Genomic DNA, 17,506 nt, shown 5'->3' with positions numbered 1-17,506 from the left:
GGGGTGGTCTTTAAATTTTGGCCCTCGTATTTGAAATCATTAAATTTTACCTTTCGGTTAAAACCTATGAGTTTCAGGTTCGATTTCCGTCAAAATTTTAAAACAAATTCGCAAGACAGAGTTTAAATTTCGCTATCCCTCCATCAGCATATACTTGTGAAGGAATTATCAAAGTTATGTCGGACCCGACATACTTATGTCTTATGGGCAGACTTGACATAAGTATGCCGGGTTCGGCATAACTTCCATAATTCCTTCACAAGTTTATGCTGGGTCCGGCATACTTATGGGCAAACTTTTAGTTAAGTCTTAACTAAAAGTTTTTTTCTTAGTTATGCCTTATGGGTATAATTAAAAGTATGCCCCATAAGGCATAACTTTTCTTTAAGACATAGACTTTATCTTATAAGACAAATTTTTAGTTATGCCTTAAGGAAAAGTTTCGCCTTATGGGGCATACTTTTAGTTATGCTTTATGGGGCATACATTTAGTTGTGCCTTAACTAAAAGTCTGCCCCATAAGGCATACTTAAGAAAAGACTTTTAGTTAAGGCTTAACTAAAAGTTTGCCCATAAGTATGCCTCCACCGGCATAAACTTGTTAAGGAATTATCAAAGTTATGTCGGACCCGGCCTTATGCTAAGTCTGCCCATAAGGCATGAGTATGTCAGGTTCGGCATAACTTTGGTAATTCCTTAACAAGTATGCCGGGTCCGGCATACACGCGATCCAAAACTTTTCCTTGATTTTTTTTTTTAATTTATGCTTGAGCGGAGGTTCGAACCCAGAACCTCATGATTTCTGCGTGAATGCTCAAGGTTACAATGCGAAGGGCAAAAATTAAAGACCAGCAACATGAGGGGCATAATTTAAAGACCACAAATATGAGGGGCAAAATTTAAAGGTCACCCTAAAAGAAGGGCAATCCGCGCAAAAAAATGAAGAAAGATGGCTTTGAAGTAGTATATTACTTGACCTAATTGAGCTTCAATGAAGTAATAAAATGAATAAACTCACTATATGTTAATACTTGTACAAAAACCTATACTATTTTTATAGAGGAGGTATACTCCATTTATTTTCTTAAACACATAAAACTTATAAGAACTAAACTTGTATTATTAGGACCAAACTAGTAGTGACTCTACTCGACAGAAATCTCGAGTGTCTTAGTTCGGAAATAAAGTGAGTTGAACCCTTATACGCATTTTAAATCGAAACCCCTTTTTTCCAAACGGGGGCATTTTGCCAAAAAATAGGATTTATGATAAGCATGACACTTTTTGCAAGAAAGGAACGTTTTTAGCAAATAATTACAATAATTACACATTGAAGCTCGTAGGTCAACCGTATTTTACGGATCCTTAATACTAGGGTGTTTAAAAACTTCCCTAGGAGATCACCAGAACCCTTAGCTCGAACTCTGGCTTAAAAGGTTTTTTCTCTTATTTTGATAAACCCTTTTTACCATATTTTCCTAATTTCCATTATAAAATTACGTGGCGACTCTAAAAACACAAAATCTAATTAGAACACCAATAACCTTTTAGTAGCTTTTATACACTCGCATAAAAGTAAACCATAACAGTATGTGTATATATATATATACATTCATCATTAAAGATCTTCTTTCGTTATACTAAGTGTGATTAAGCTTAAAAATTGGCAATTAAAAATAAAAAAATAGATTTTATGCATCTTTTTTCCTGTAACAGCGAAATATTATTTAATGTCATTGTTGTTATAGGTGTATAACAACTATTCTCTATAACAACAAAAAACTTTCGGACCCAATAATGTTGTTATAGAGAGGTTTGACTGTATGTCAATTCACCCAGATACTTGTGAGATATTGGATAGTTCGAAGAACCTTAAATACTGTTAGAGCAAAAAGAACGTTAATAAATTCATGATTTTACCGAGAAATCTATGTCTTGCTCTACAATTTTGAGGGAAAAATCACTGCCTGGTTGCCAAACAGTTCAATAAAGGAGGATAGTGATATGGACACGGTATTGTGATTTACTTACATAAATACTTTGTTGTGTTTTTGAATTATCTGAGCATTGAAACCCCATTCTAGAAATAAAGAACAAAGCTATCTAACACATTATATCACCAAAATCAAGATTCACTTATAATGAATGCTCTGCTTGTGATCGTAATGTCCAAACTTTTGCACTTCAGTTAGAAGAGACAATATTAGTTAGAAGATAGACAATATAGTTATGTCATAATCTAAAAGGAGGTTATTTATGTTCTTGTATTTACTAAATATCATTTTGTCCAAGCTTAGATGTAAACAATTGTTGGTCAAAAAATAATACTCCCACTGTCCACAAAAAAGATTGTCTTACTTTCGTTGTTAATTTGTCCCGAAAAGACTGACACATTTCTATATTTAGAAACCATTTAACTTTATGAGATGATTTAAACCACACAAATATTTAAGCCTTGTTTTGGACACACATTACAAAAGTCTTACTTTATTTTTTAAAGACCGTGCCAAGTCAAATTAAGACAATCTTTTTGAGACGGAGAGAGTATCTGTACTATTGAAACAATCCTGATGACGAACGTCTGAAAAACGTGACCTATTTTTTTCTTATATGACTGATATTCTACCGACATGAAAATTAAAATCTAATTATTTTCACAGTAGCACTAATTTGATTCAAATATTCAGTTCGGTCTCAAGCATCACCAAACAAGACAAAGAAAAGCACAGAAGATGTGCTGGGGGCAGGGGTGGGCAGAGTCAATCCAAGATTTTATCTCTATACGTTTAACTTTTGAGATTCTTAGCATTAAACATATTATATTTCTAAAGTTATATATAATACTATTTATTACAATTTTAATAGATTTTTACATATACATTGATACACCACATGAAAAGTACTGGGTTTAGATAAGCCCACTCTGTGAAAACTGAAACTGCCCCTGGGGTGGGGTAGTTGGGGGGGGGGGGTCTAATTTCATCATTCTTTTCTTTTTGGGGGTGGTGTCGAAGGAGGGGATCAGCTTCTGAGCAAAAGGTTATCAAATTTGAAATGGATTAGTCCAAGCGTACCTTAACCAGAAAAAGGCAGAAAACACTGGACAGAGCACCTCACTGCAATTGTTCAAGGTGTTTATAGCATTACATACAAAGACCCCATAGTTTTTGTTATATGACACACTTGATACTGCACAAAATGCGAATATTTGCAAAAAGAGATAAATGTTACCATCATGTACAAAATAAGATTCAACCATGTCACATCTTGCCAGCTCCATGATGACCATTCACAATTTACAAAATGTCTTGACATAAACAAGCTATGTCAAGATAAAACAGCTGCCGGCTACAGAAGCTCATTCAACCTACTCAGCCAATATTGTGCTTGATCCTTAACCCCGTTGATGTCCTGCTTAACTTTTTTACCCAGTACGTCAAATACTTTGACAGACCTTTTTGCCTCTCCTGCCCGGCTTTGGGCCTCTTGCAAGCGCTTTTCAGCCTTTTTGAGCCGTTTCTCTGCTGCTAAGACCTCCATGTTCCTTTCTACCACATCCTTTTTAGCTGCTTTAGAGACAAGCATGGTAGTCTCGTGTAACGCTATTAGATAGGAAAACTTTTCCTCCATATCTTCCTCTTCGGTGATCTCATCCAGATACTGCTGCAGCCAAGTTACATCAAGCTTGGCATCCAAAGCATCAGAGACTACAGATTTCATAGCTTTAATGGAAGAAGAATTAATATCACTAGTTTTCAGCCGCCTGACAACATCACTAACCACATCAAGAAAGGAAGCTCTGACAGTAGGTGACTTATAGTGACAGTTGACAGTAATGTCACCATACTCGGCAAAAATGGCAGAAAGTATAGGAGCATTGCTCACTTTTACTTTATAGCCATGCACATCCACCAGTTCACTGCATACATCACCATCTTCGGGGGACACCTTTGTAGGTGTTGTCCAACTCATTGGATTTCCCTCTACCCCAGATTCTGAAACTGCAACCTTGATCCTTTTATTTTGGTGCACTCCTTTTGGAGTTAAATTTTGCTGCATAGTCCTTCGAAAAAAAAAAAAACTTCGTTCAGCTCGAATTCCATTTATATGCAAAGGGGTCTAAATGCAATATAAATAACTTACATTGTTGAAGGTGGAGTCGGATCATCAGTTGCTTTACCCTGCCAAATTTTCAAGCATAGAAAGGTGTTATGAAATAAATACTAAGATTAGGTTTTTGAAATTTCTATCACTTTGCCATGCAAGCATTCTAGGATGCACTTTGTCATCTAAATTTCTGCTGCAGTTTTCCATTCACGATACACACTGAACACTTTCAGAGACCAAAAAGGCTGTCGTGCAGGGTGAAAGGACTAATTTAGCAAGGCAAAAGTAGAGGATCTACCAGGAATCAATTACCATAAATTAATGCCTAGGAGAACTTACATATGGAATCAGTTTGAGCTTCAAGGAAGGCTGAGGAAAAATAAATTCAGGTGAACGTGTATGTCTCCGCTAATAACTTCTTTTGAAAGTCTTAATTACAAAGAAGGGCTATTCCGTTCTATCAGAAATCATTATTTTCTTTCAGATAAGGTGATTGGATATTAATGCTTAGTGATTGGATATTAATGCTTAGAGATTGCGAAATGTTACGTTTAGTTAGAAGGAGATGGCAACGTACAATGTAGCAGCAGTTTGATGGCAAAGTGACAAACCCTAAGAAGATAACATGGCTACAGAAGAGGAGAAAGAGCCAAGCATTAATGTACTGGACTTCAATAAAAGGACCAACTTACCCAATATAACTTTGCTTTGCTGAAAATGATCTTCTTGCTTTCAGTACCAGGAGTTAGGACCGGCACATTGTCATCGACATTCAAAGCCTGCTCAAGAAATTGACACTGAGAATGCAGAGAAAATAGGTCGCACAAAGTGAAACACATTTCAGACCATGAAGAATGGTATTAACTCATGCAAGTTCTACCCAAAACTATTATCAACTCCATAAAATAGGTGAAATATGATATACCAGCAGAGGAAGTTCTTTAGCAAATCTTAAACCAGGATTTCATAAAATAGGAGAGATACACTTTCATCAACTGAAGATGCTCAGCAGAAGCAAGGAGAAGGATGATATCTATTAAGGTATCCAACAGAGAAGTGAAAAATGAAAAGCGCAGAAAAGCGCCAAACTCTGGTAGGGCTTTCAGTGCAAAGCACAATTAAAGTGCAAGCCTTAGAAAGAAGAGCGCTACAAAAACAAAGAAAAATATACATGTACTGCAAGAACATCTAACTAACAAACAACAACATACCCGATGAAATCCCACAAAGTGGGGTCTGGGGAGGGTAGAGTGTACGCAGACCTTACCTCTACCTTGGGAGGTAGAGAGGCTGTTTCCGGCATGCAAGAACATCTAACTAAAAACACACCCTCAGGTTCAAAATAAGTGTGCACTTAGCCTTTTCAAAATCAAGAAGGAATTAACTTCATTTTTCCAGATTTCCCCCCTATGTACTCAAGGCAATAAATAAGCAAGGGTCTTATTAATCAAGGGTAATCTAGTCAAAATATCTATTTTTTTCCAGGAGTTAATTTTTCTTAAAGGGTGTGAAAAAAGCTAAGTAAACACTTAATTGAACCGGAGGGAGTAATTGTTTTGACAAAAGGATGAAAAATAATAGTTAAGCTATATATTTGAAATAAGAATCATATCACCACAAATCTCACAGGTTGGCTCAAACTCTAATTTACGCAGGAGTATAGGACAAGGTAAACATATGTGGACTAGCATGCTCTACCCTGACTTGAATTTATTCTTTCTTTATCGTTAGAGGCCTCAAAGATTGTTTGTTGAAGTGTTCTATTGTTCATAGTAAAGACTCGAATGACTACATTGTCTTAACTCAAGTTAAAGCCAAAAGATACTCATAACTAGACCCCCATCAACTAGATGCTTGAACTGAATAGGAAAGTAAGCTTGTTGACACCTATAAACTGAACTTCCACGGTTTACTTTCCTCATTTATTATCCTTAGAGAACCTCAAAGACTATTTGCTGAAGCATTAAAGACACGCACAACTAGATTGTCTTAACCCTAGTAGTTTAAGACGAACATACAAGACCTTCTCATTAGATGAGTTGGAAATGAATTGGAAAGTAAGCTTATTTATACTTACAAATTGAGCTTCCACAGTTTAATTGCCAAGCGCAGTGGTAGAAGAAGTTTCCAATTAAAAACTGCTACTGAATTGCTTATTCCATAACTCTAAGAATCTCATGAGCAGACCGTCTATTGCAACAGTGAGATAACGACAGCTTTTTCTGCCTCTCCTCAACATTATATGAAAACACTTGTTTCTGCCTCTGTCAGCATTATATAAAGACACTTTTTCTACCTCTACCTCGACATTACATAGAGACAACTTTTCTGCTGCTTTTCCAGAAAATTTGCCACAAGAACAATCGACATTATTCAGTAGCAATGTGAACTCTCTCCCTGGTTTACTTAGGGTCTGCACTCTTACTTGAACTCAAAGATTAAAGATAAACCACTTTACTAATCCGGTAGCTACAAAATGGGGGCCTTGGTTTACACAACCAACCCCGTCCCCCCCCCCCCCCCCCCCCCCCTCCACAAAAAAAAAAAAGAAAAGAAGAGATAACTCCAAAAGGAGGGACAATAATTTCAATTTCAATCTCATTCTATGTCAGATAGGAAAATGCAAATGCATTTGACAGCCTCATGCATTCTTCCCATGATTTCACTGATTTTGGTAAAGGTGAAAACGTTGGATAACAACACCACCATACCCAGTGTAATCCCACAAGTCGGGTCTTGGGAGGGTAGAGTGTATGCAGACTTTACCCCTACCTAGGGAGGTGAAAGAACGTACGGGTTCACCGTTGCCTAGATCACAACCTGAGAGTTTTACTCAAAACAGTCTAGGGGACCTGGTCCCTAAACTGTTCTCACACATAATTATGAAAGGTAAATGAGGCAAGATATTTACGTGAAAAACTCCTTTCTCAAGGGATTAAAAACCACGACCTACCTCAGTAGGGTTTCCAACTTCACTAGACTGAGCAAGGTGTAAGATTACAAGTTTTTTGTCCTCGGAATTAGTTCCTAATTCTACCCCTCACAACACCTCTATTGTAGGTGAATCTAGACAACTAATCTCCCCTCACAAACAACTTCGCAGCCTTCACCCCTTTTACTCCTCTAGGCTGAGAAAGTAATACACCTAGAATATAGTACAATCCTAGTGTATCACTCAAGGGCACCCCTTGAGAATTCAAACCACAACGACTAACTCTAGCCAAAGTGTTAACACATTGTTTGAAAAACAAGAATCAAGAAAATACCTACAAACAAACCTCCTCAAAGGAATGTAGGTTTACAATTTATAGAAAAAAAAAAACAAAGACTCAACAACCTAAGGACTTAAAGCATCTTCAATTCAGGGATATGGTCCTCTGGCTTGTTCAGGCTTGTTCTAGAGAGCACCTTGATAGGGGTGGCGGTTGCACTTGAGAAAATATGTCTTTTTGATTTGCAAGTGCTAGGTCAAACTAATCCCCACATGTTGTATATATATGAGACCAATGTAGAGAGCATATGAGAAACATGTGACCATGAATATTGACTTCTCAAGGGCCCTTAGTTTCCATCATACATACAGTTGTGCTGCTGCAGTTCTGCCTGAACAGCGTAGTAGCTTTACAGCTGTTAAGTACCGTGCAAATACTCTTATAGGACCTGATGGAGGACCTGGTCCTTGGATCGTTTGTCAATTATCAAAACTATGAGATGCTAGAGCTCATCAGGAGGTAAGGTGAAAAGTTGGATGCTATTCCAAAATAGAAGGTTGAAGTAATAGCGGGTAAATCTTGTTGGATTTGCACGATGAAAGGCAGCATTGTTATGGAAAAATGTTAATGCATTTGAAAGGTATGACAACTTCCCCAAGGAAGTCAATTAATTTCGATGAAAATAAAGATTTGTCCAATTGTACCGCTCAACAAACATGACATGCCGTCAACCTGATTAGGAATGAAGAGGCACATAGACTCAACATGGAAAAATGCAGTAGACCACACTAATAGCACTATCAACAAACCATAACACAAGGTATTTCATGGATAAAGAACCAGGAATCACTTACAAATGGAATGTTATTTGAGGATCAAGTAGCCAAGGTGTGAGGAAGTGTGAAAATTTCGGCATTCTTTTATATCTCTTGGCTGCCATATAAGGGCAGCACTATATAGCATCTTAGCCAATCAAGCATATTGACAAGCATTCAGTGCTCCTTGGATCATCATTTAACCGTTATTCACAAATGGACCATTATTTGTATTGAAGTGTGTGAAGCTTTAAGCTGTTAGAGAGAGCACACTTTTAATATTTAATTATATTCTCAACAATCTACTTTAATGAATATTGGAGAGGGAGAAATTGAGGAAATATGGACAACGGTAGTCTCTTGGGATCAGATGAGTAAAGGCTATAAGTATAGTAGACTTCGTCAAAAAAAAATTATAAGAGCAAACATGCCTTGATCATGAAAGTATGCAGTATAATGTTTGCTCGTCTTTTTGGTCTGTTTGATATCTGCAGAAATTGTAAAGAACCTCTGGCTCTAATGGACCACGATTATTGAACATTTGTGACCAGCAAACTAGAGCAAACCCCAAATTGGATATTGGATTAAAATGCGTCCAAATGGGACGAAATGGCTAGTGAGGATCCATATAACTAACTCCAACTAACTTAAATTTGAAGTGCAGCGTTGTAGAGAAAACATGGGAGACTGAAAAGAAGCAGAAACACGCGTTCGAAGCAGAATGTACCAACGGAGAAACAGAAAGAGATGAGTGTAATTACAATCTTTCCTCCCCAGGATCTAAGATTTTGATCAATAGTGTGATTTGTAGTACATAGAGGACCTTCAGCCTATCTGGTATTGAGTTTTCTATATATGCATGTTTTTTTTGTTTTACTATATATGCACTAATGAAAGGCTAATTAGCTTGCACCTTTTAATGCTGTAATTTGACTTAACAAGCAGTAATTAACAAGGATGAGGACAGTTTCCTTATAGAGAAATTGACCTATTTATCACCCAAAGCTAAAGAAAACGGGCAGAACCATGAATAATGTTTTCCAAGACCAACTAGCTTAAGAGAATTAGAATGAGGCCCTTTCAGCTTTTCCCAGATTTGGAGATTTAAATTGCTATGATCAATGTAACTCAAGACAGAAGTTATATCAGAATCCTAGCAGGCCTTTGCTGACCTTCAACAAAGAAAACAGAAAAAATCCTTACACAAAGAGCATTCCACACCATCAACAGCACATCACAAATTCAGTTATGGGCTTAGGCTTATACCACCAGAAAGAAACAAAACGGAACATCAATGGAATATTCTTTGATCTTTATCATGTGAATTTCCTGAAAGGAAACGTGGTAACTTTGCAGAATAAACATAGTGTTGCCTGTTTCATTTCTAATTCTTTCCATGTGATCTTAGAAAGAGATCCGAACAAAGATGTGTATCTCATAGGCAGAAAGCTCCCACAAGTACTCTCACCTTCTTCTTTTTCCTTATCTGGCGATATGAATCAACAATGCAACCAAGGCGCCTGCACATTAACAACTATGTAATACTTATCAACCACTAAAATTGTTTCACACAGATATCTGAGGAAGCAATATCTTTGAAGTATAACAAAAAATTTATAAACTCTAAAATGTGACATAGTATCTTATCCTAAAGACCATAAGAAAACATAGTAGTCCTTGTGACTTAGTTTTTGCATTACTAAAAGTGTCCAAGTAGTTGGTTTAGTCCTGTTGATGTGTTGAAAAGATTTACTGAAAATCTGCACTCGTGCTTTTTGTTTTCTTTACAAAGAAAATGAGATGGCGTGTTCGTCAGTAATTTTGTAAACAAATTAAAGAAGGCAGGAGATGAAAAGGAAGGTTTTAACTCCCTACTACATTATGAAAGCAATCTGCTTGACGAAACTTTTCGCATGGTGTAACGTGACATATGTAAATAACTACGAAGTTTTTTGGACTTGCTCCATAAATTTGTGCGGGAACTGTGATTCTGTAGAGGAGCTAATCTTATTTTTGTAACTCATTTGCATCCTCTAGACGGTCTATGAATGGAATAATTTTTGCAAAATATGAAAAGCAAGGTTTCATTTTTAAGAGGAACAAAAAAGGAAAGATCTCTTTCTATTGAAAGGGAGGAGTCGAAAAGAAAGCTTTTAATATGATTCTATAAAGTAACTGACTGAAGGCTCTAATATAACTGATTGGATACAAGTATCACTATCCTGATGCATGCATTTAAAATGTAATATTAAATGCTTATAACATAAACTTCCAACTAAAGGTGAAGACAGATGTGTAAGGGAAGCTTATCTGAAAATGAGGACACCCAATAACACAGCAAGAGAAGCAAACTAGTGAATAGGAAACGCAAATGTATAAAGTTTGGTCACCTAATCTATTGAGAAGTTTTACCAAAGGAAAAAACAGGGGAAGAAAGGAAAAAAGAAAGGGTGACATTTTCAGTCAGAGACTTGCAGGTAGATGCATGTCTATGTGAAAGAACAAAATTGAAATTGGACTATTGAATTTAGATTTGATGCACCGAAATAAAATTAAAGGGCGCAAAAGTAACTCCATGTGGGAAAAGCTAAATGAAGGTGGTTTGCTCTAGCATCTATAGCTATCCAGCATGTCACAACGATCGAAGTTTTAATTCTGATGCTAATATTTCACTCTCAATCAGACATAACTGTAACCAATAAGATGCCAACTATAAAAGCTGCACCCTCAGTTGGCATTTCATTCTCACAATCGAAATCTAGAAACAACAAAATTGTTGATCATGTCAACTTTACAAGCAGCATTCTAAATCATCAAATGACTTGCCATGAATTAAAAGCGATGTGAATGAAGCTTACCTGTCAGACAAATCACTTGGACAAGGAACAATCTTGTGGCTCTGAAACACATACATTCAATAAGTCATGCAAATAAAGACAAGTACAGAACAGACAAGTAGAGTAGAGAAGGGAAAAGATAAGCTTCGCAGGAACCCACAGGAACTGATGCATTGTCGTCTTCAACCAGTTCCCAGCGTTCATTTGTAAGATTTAGCATTTCTTGATCACCATCTTCATAGATCACCTTAGAATATCATGAAAACCATAAATGACAAAACATTACCAAGACATAGAAAACTGCTTGACAAATCAACTCCAATTTAGATTCAGACAACCTGTGAAAATGTAGACTGACACCAGCCTATTAACATACGAGGAGCATCAACCAGCAATTAAGGGAGTATGATTACATAAAGCAGTTTAAGTCAACTAATATACAAGAAAAATAATGTTTATACAGCCATACTAAATCTTTACCATGTGCTTCTTCTCTGAATGGTCAAATAAAGTGATATGTCCTCCATAGAACCTACAGAATGTGAATGCGACATGATATAACATTTGAACTAAAAAATAAACTTCATTAGAACTAAACAAATGATGTGTCCAAAAAATATACAAAAAGGATAATAAGCAGCTAAGTGCTCAAAAGTCTGCCTGTATGGACCTAAGAAAATCAAAAAAGTTACCACCAAAAATCTTTTTGCGCATGGATACTACTACATCTCTAATATCATGCAATGACTCATCCAAGCACCAACAAGATATATCTGCTTAATGATGTCCTTTAACTTTTCATATTTTTCCTTAAGAAAGCCCCCTATTGGTTGAACATCAGATTTGAAACATATATTCCCATACTAAAAACCTTTTTTTTGAATTTGGGTGGGGGGTGGGAGGTGGGGAAGAGGGAAAAAGAAAAAAGAACCGCAATTTTCTATTTAAAACATAAAGAATCAGCTGCACCGTTATCATTCTCAAATATAACCTATAATGTTAGGCCCTCAAAATACTATGTTTTTGAGAATGTAAGCCTTCAATGAGTGGAATTAAGCTTGAAAGTGGAACCCAGGAATCACTACTTGCATAGTTCGACTCGTCAGATCTACCTTTTTCAGCGTTTAGTAAAACATTGTTAACATGCAGGCATACCACCTCCCCCTTCTCTACGACAAGTCGTCAAGCCAGGGTTTCTGCCAAGAGTTTAGACGCCCTTGAGTCCTTATGTCTGGACTACAACAAGTACTTATATTTAATTTTTATAGCAAGAAACTTTAAGATTACAGTTGACCATACTATTCCCTCTTCTTTGCCCTGTCCAGTTAACAGTATCATCTTCATGATTCACACAGAGCTAAGCATTTCTTTATACTATATTCCAGTTATCTAGTTCCTATCGTTTAAATTTAAAAGTGTTTACCTACTTCTGCAATTGACATCATAACTGACACTGATGCATATGTATTATCCATATTCAGAAAATTATGACATAGCAATTCATTCAGAGTTATTCAGATGAAAAAATTTCTACTCACTCAGTGAATGAGCAAGTCAACATTTAAAACTTTTAACAGGAATAGCAGAAGCTTGACTGCATAATAATTAATTCAGTGAAATCACATACGCTTGATCAAGTGGCCACCAAACCCTTACTCTGCAGCCAACTAACTCCTTGCCATGCTCGCTGACGACCTTATCCGCAGAATCCTAAGGAAAAGATGATAGAGATGCTCATAAATCTAGAGAGCAAACATTGATACATGCAGAGACGAGGTGGAAGCATCGACAAGTATGCACATCAGATTCCTTATTGCTGAAAAGTCTTTTCTCTTAAGTTACAACTGGTAACTTCTTTATAAAATTTCATTACATCAGGACTGTAGTACATATAAAGGACAGTCACATTGAAGATAGAAAAAAGAAAATATCCTCTTCTCTTAAGCGAAATAGACAAAAGCAAAAATAGTTTTCAGCACATGAATAACCTCATTGGCAAATTTTATGGAACTTTCACTTAAGTGAACACTTAATGAAGGTTGTCTAAATCTCATTAACTATAAGTTAACTCCAATTAATGATAGTAAATGTTTACCTCTTCTTGTGCACCATCATTCTGACCTATTCTGTCATTTTTCTTCTTTTGGCGTCTCTTTATAGAAGTCATTATTGGAGTCTTCTCCTCACCAGATGAAGAATACAATCCTTTGGAGATTGCACATTTAGGTGAACAGCTACTTCTCTTTTTAGTATTTTTCCAACAACCCTTCAAGCGAATACGGCCTTTTGATCTCCTTTCTCCACTTAACCAGGCATGTTCATAGCCTTCCTCTGGTTTATTAAAAAAATTAGGTTTCCAACCTCGTTTCTTTGAAGCTTGTGCAGCTTCTGGATTTAATTCTTTTTTGGCCGCATTTTTGTGTTCTGATTCTTTCCCTGGCAAGTGAGATGGTTGATCTAAGATTAAAGCACCTCTCTCAGGTGCAGCATGTGGTGCAAGCTCACTAGGGTCATCATTTGTGGGCGACTTGGAAGATCCAGGTAATGGTGGACAAACTTTGCCACCATAACTAGCATTGTGCGAAAGCTTTTCAGAGTCATTATTGACCAGCATCTTAAAGGAATCGTCCACAGATCGCACAGAAATTACAACAGTGCCATTTGATGCAGCAACTTTAAATCCAGTGTCTGGAAGCATGGAAGTTTCTTCTGTGGGTGGCCTGACATCGTCAAAGCAAGCAGCTTTTTGACAAAGCTCTTCAGGACCATTTTCCACCTGTGATTTTGATGCTCCATTCACAAATTGATCACTTTCTTCCTGCCCAGATTTTGGAAGAAACATTATAGCATTCTGACAAGTGCGTAGCAAAGGAAGAATTCACATCATTACTACAAATCCAGAACAAATATCACCTATAATCTGTGAAGTTACCTTTACTTATCCCCTTGAGATCAACAATTTATCAACAGAATAAGAAGAACATCTGACTATCTCATAAAGGAGCTTAAGTGTTATCTTTCTCAAGCTAGTCTAAAAATGAGGACACCTTGGTGGAAAACAACATGTATACACATTCCTGAGTTTATAATAGTAAAAAAAAAACTTAAGAGAAACATCACCTGATAAGTTAACTCTTACATAGTAGTAATACGCCAAAACACAAGATCAGGATGTTACAACCATATTCCTTTCTTGTTAGACTATATTCTAGTCTACTTTCATATTAAGGATAAGGATTTCAAAGCAGGCCACGTTCCTTTAAAGTTGTGAAATAAATGCATGGGAAAATATTATTAAGATGTACAACTATTGTATTACACTGAGGCCTATTTATACCTATATTCTACGCAGTACATAATGCACAGTGTTCAGTGGGGACACTTAGTAGAATACAATATACATGAACTATCTAATAAAATTCAACTGTGAAGATAAGTAGGATGAGTTCAGCAGCAACTGGATAATTGATGTAGGAGAGTTTCAACACCTAATCTCAGCGTCAGTGCTTTTAATTTAACTGGGAACATGCGATCAAACTTATAAAAACTCTGCAGCACATTGTGTAGTAGCATGATCCATGATAAATACTCGCAGCGGATTCTACAGATTGCCTTCAAGGCATAAACAAGGAAGATCCAAGTCATCTTATTTGAATGGTCAAACATGTCATTATTTCCTTTATCAGAACTGTCACTGTTGACATCTCAGGCTTTATTTTTCTTTCTTCTTATTTTTTGATAGTTAATTCATATTTCTTTCTCTTCCCGCCTCTTTATCTAAGATTATTAGATCAACTGTTTTTCATGATCGGCTGATTAAGCACAGATCTAGACATATTTCAGTGTTCCTTTTCAAAGGTTCACAACATATGAGTGTTGACATCTCAGACTTTATTTTTCTTTCTTCTTATTTTTTTTATAGTTAATTCGTATTTCTTTCTCTTCCCGCCTCTTTATCTAAGATTATTAGATCGACTGCTTTTCATTATCGGCTGATTAAGCACAGATCTAGACATATTTCAGCATTCCTTTTCCAAGGTTCACAACATATGTCAGTTTTCTATTACTCCTCCAGAACACCTAAGCTGAGAAATCAGAGCATAACCAAGAAAAGAGGATAAGTTTGACAGAATACAGAACTTGAAAGTCATAGCAGAGATGGTCTACCACAAAATGAACATTGCATGTTTATCTGCTTCCATTTCTTTTGTGGGGTTGGGAACTCCATTCTTTGTAAGTTAGAAAAGAAAGGAAAACCGGAGAATTATACAACTAAGCAATCATGTACTTTACAAATAAATTCAGCAATTAGTTTGAATATCAGATAGACCCACTGAAGTTTTACTTTTAATTACCTCTCTCAATATTAATTCAAGAACTTCCGAATAGTTGTTAGTGGAAATGCTGAGGGACCTCAATACTGCCGGAAGATATGGATGAAGACAGCACTTTCTTGAAGAACTCTCTCTCCCAGCAGATAGGAACGAGATGAAACATTCTGAAACAAAAGAAGACGTCATTAAAAATAATGAGAAAGATGCATCAAAGATAAATGAATAAAGTTGTAGAGGAAAAGCAATACCTGGTTTTCCTTGTTAACACTACTTATGAGGATGTTCAGAAGCTGCATTGGAATTCCTTCAATACTCTCTTTTATCATCATGCTCATTATTTCCTCGATGTTCATGAATACATGATCAGGGTGGTCCGGCCTTAAAATGGAGCAAGAAACAAAACCGTTGTCAGCCATTTCCCAGAAAAAAAAAATGGCATCCTGAGAAAGTGGTAGTCTATGAACTTTATGGGGAAAAAAATGAATCCAGTAGTCTTTGGCATGCTATGTACCTTAGCATATAAGTTCATTTATGCTGCATCCAATATAAGAATGTACAACGGTGAATATTCTGCTAAAACTGTCATATACTCCCTCCATCCCATTTGCTGTAACAGTGTTTGATTGGGTACAAACTTTAGGCTTAATACATTGATAGCCCCTTAAACTTGACAGTAAATTTCATTTAGACACTCGAACTACGACGTGTTCCAATTGAGCACATGAACACGTAAGTGTTCCTATTAGACACTTTTGTCTATACTTAATATGCATGTAAGTGCTTCAACAATTTGGAGAAGATCATTAGAGATTTTTTTATTGGAAGGGAAAGAAGGGCAATAGGAACTTCACCTAGTAGAGTGGAAGAAGATTATGGTTCCCACATGCGAGGGGGCAGGAATTCGGAGACTATTCACCTGTAATACGCCTTTAGGGTAAGCTGTGGAGATTTTCTCCAGAGCAGAATGCTCATGCTTCATGGAGAAAGGTTATATATCGACTAAATATGGATTAGTATGGTGGTTAGTTTTCTGGAAGAGGGGTAAAGTCATTTGGAAGTGACTTCTCTTCATCATGAGACTGATCAAAGCTGCTGAAATTGTATCTAGTAGTTGATTGGTGCCAGCAATGAGACACAGTTTCTCCCACTTCTGGTCTTTCAGCCTTTACTTCCTTTCTTTTTTACTTTTCAAGTCTACCGATCCTTCTCTTTATGATCGAGAAGTTAGTCTGGAGCCAACGCTTTGGGACAACCCAAACATTCGAACTCGAGGATGATGGGCCCACTCCTCTACCCTTCTCCACTTAAATACTGGATTTAGTTCGCTTGGGGCAGGGCTCAAACTTGTGACCCAAGAAACAAGTCCCTCAACTGGTTCCTATTGAGCTAATCCCTGGGGGCTTAAGTGTACCAATTTTTTTATCCACAAATACCAACATCCCAACTTTATTCGTGTTGCCTAAACAGAGAAGAGAAAAGCAACACTGTAATTCACCGCTGTTCTTTTCCACGTTTCCACTCCCATTTTACAAGCTTACATGTTCAAAGCCCAAAGCAGTTCAAATAGAACAATTTATATTCAAAAAAGTGATTTACTTGGTCTCAGCAGGAGCAATCTTTCAAGGACATGCGAATGCTGAGGCACCCATATAAAAGTTCTCCTAAGACAGAAATTGACCAAGACAAAACTCTAAGCCAAGTAGCTAACAAAAATATACTGAACCACAAGATAGCAGTAGTTACAAGCAATTACTCAGCTCATTCATGAGCGTTCTGCTCTATAAGGTTGACTTTTTGCAGTTTAGTATTTCATTGTCCCAGTGCAATAATAAATAAATGAAAATGAGAAAAAGGGAAAACAATACTTTAACTTGTGGCAAGGACAGAGCGTACATTATATTACCAGAAACAAATAAAAATAAAAAATAAAATGCCAGCAAAATTACACCCGTGTGTCGGGTTCAATCCCTCTTTCCGTTAGAAAAATTATGAATGAATAACATTATTGGAGATATACCTTATAGTATTCAGAAAATGTTGAAACATCTGAACAACCAATGCATCTAACTCGAGATCCCACATTAGCACGCACGTTCGGTACTTCGCAAGACCTCCAATAATTGAAACAGCCTTTGAATAACAGTGACCATCCAAGCAAGACAATTTCCCAAACGCCAACAACAAGCTCAAAAAAGTCCTGT

General features: G+C 36.7%; 1 protein-coding gene across 1 annotated transcript; it reads right to left on the bottom strand.

The window, feature by feature from the left end:
• Positions 1 to 3,040: 3,040 nt before the first annotated feature.
• Positions 3,041 to 17,502, bottom strand: LOC132626298 (uncharacterized). Its single transcript, XM_060341119.1, has 12 exons — positions 17,323 to 17,502; positions 15,554 to 15,683; positions 15,327 to 15,469; positions 13,067 to 13,789; positions 12,599 to 12,681; positions 11,452 to 11,503; positions 11,132 to 11,218; positions 10,993 to 11,033; positions 9,603 to 9,654; positions 4,800 to 4,886; positions 4,144 to 4,181; positions 3,041 to 4,063 (listed from the first exon to the last, which is right to left on the bottom strand). Exons 4-12 carry the CDS (start codon positions 13,667 to 13,669, stop codon positions 3,349 to 3,351), a joined length of 1,758 nt encoding a protein of 585 aa, XP_060197102.1. The 5' UTR covers positions 13,670 to 13,789; positions 15,327 to 15,469; positions 15,554 to 15,683; positions 17,323 to 17,502; the 3' UTR covers positions 3,041 to 3,348.
• Between the last annotated feature and the right edge of the window lie 4 nt (positions 17,503 to 17,506).

This window comes from Lycium barbarum, chromosome 2, assembly GCF_019175385.1.
Source record: "Lycium barbarum isolate Lr01 chromosome 2, ASM1917538v2, whole genome shotgun sequence".
Taxonomy (NCBI): Eukaryota; Viridiplantae; Streptophyta; class Magnoliopsida; order Solanales; family Solanaceae; genus Lycium; species Lycium barbarum.
This window is presented reverse-complemented; position numbering and strand designations above follow the sequence as displayed.

What these genes read in the sequence shown, in the direction of transcription:
- LOC132626298 (XM_060341119.1), bottom strand. Translation starts at nt 13,669, where the DNA reads ATGCTTCCAGACACTGGATTTAAAGTTGCTGCATCAAATGGCACTGTT. An exon ending in TGGTGGCCACTTGATCAAGC is followed by an intron (nt 11,504 to 12,598) that starts GTATGTGATTTC and finishes CACATTCTGTAG; the next exon opens with GTTCTATGGAGGACATATCA. An exon ending in ATTCAGAGAAGAAGCACATG is followed by an intron (nt 11,219 to 11,451) that starts GTAAAGATTTAG and finishes TGATATTCTAAG; the next exon opens with GTGATCTATGAAGATGGTGA.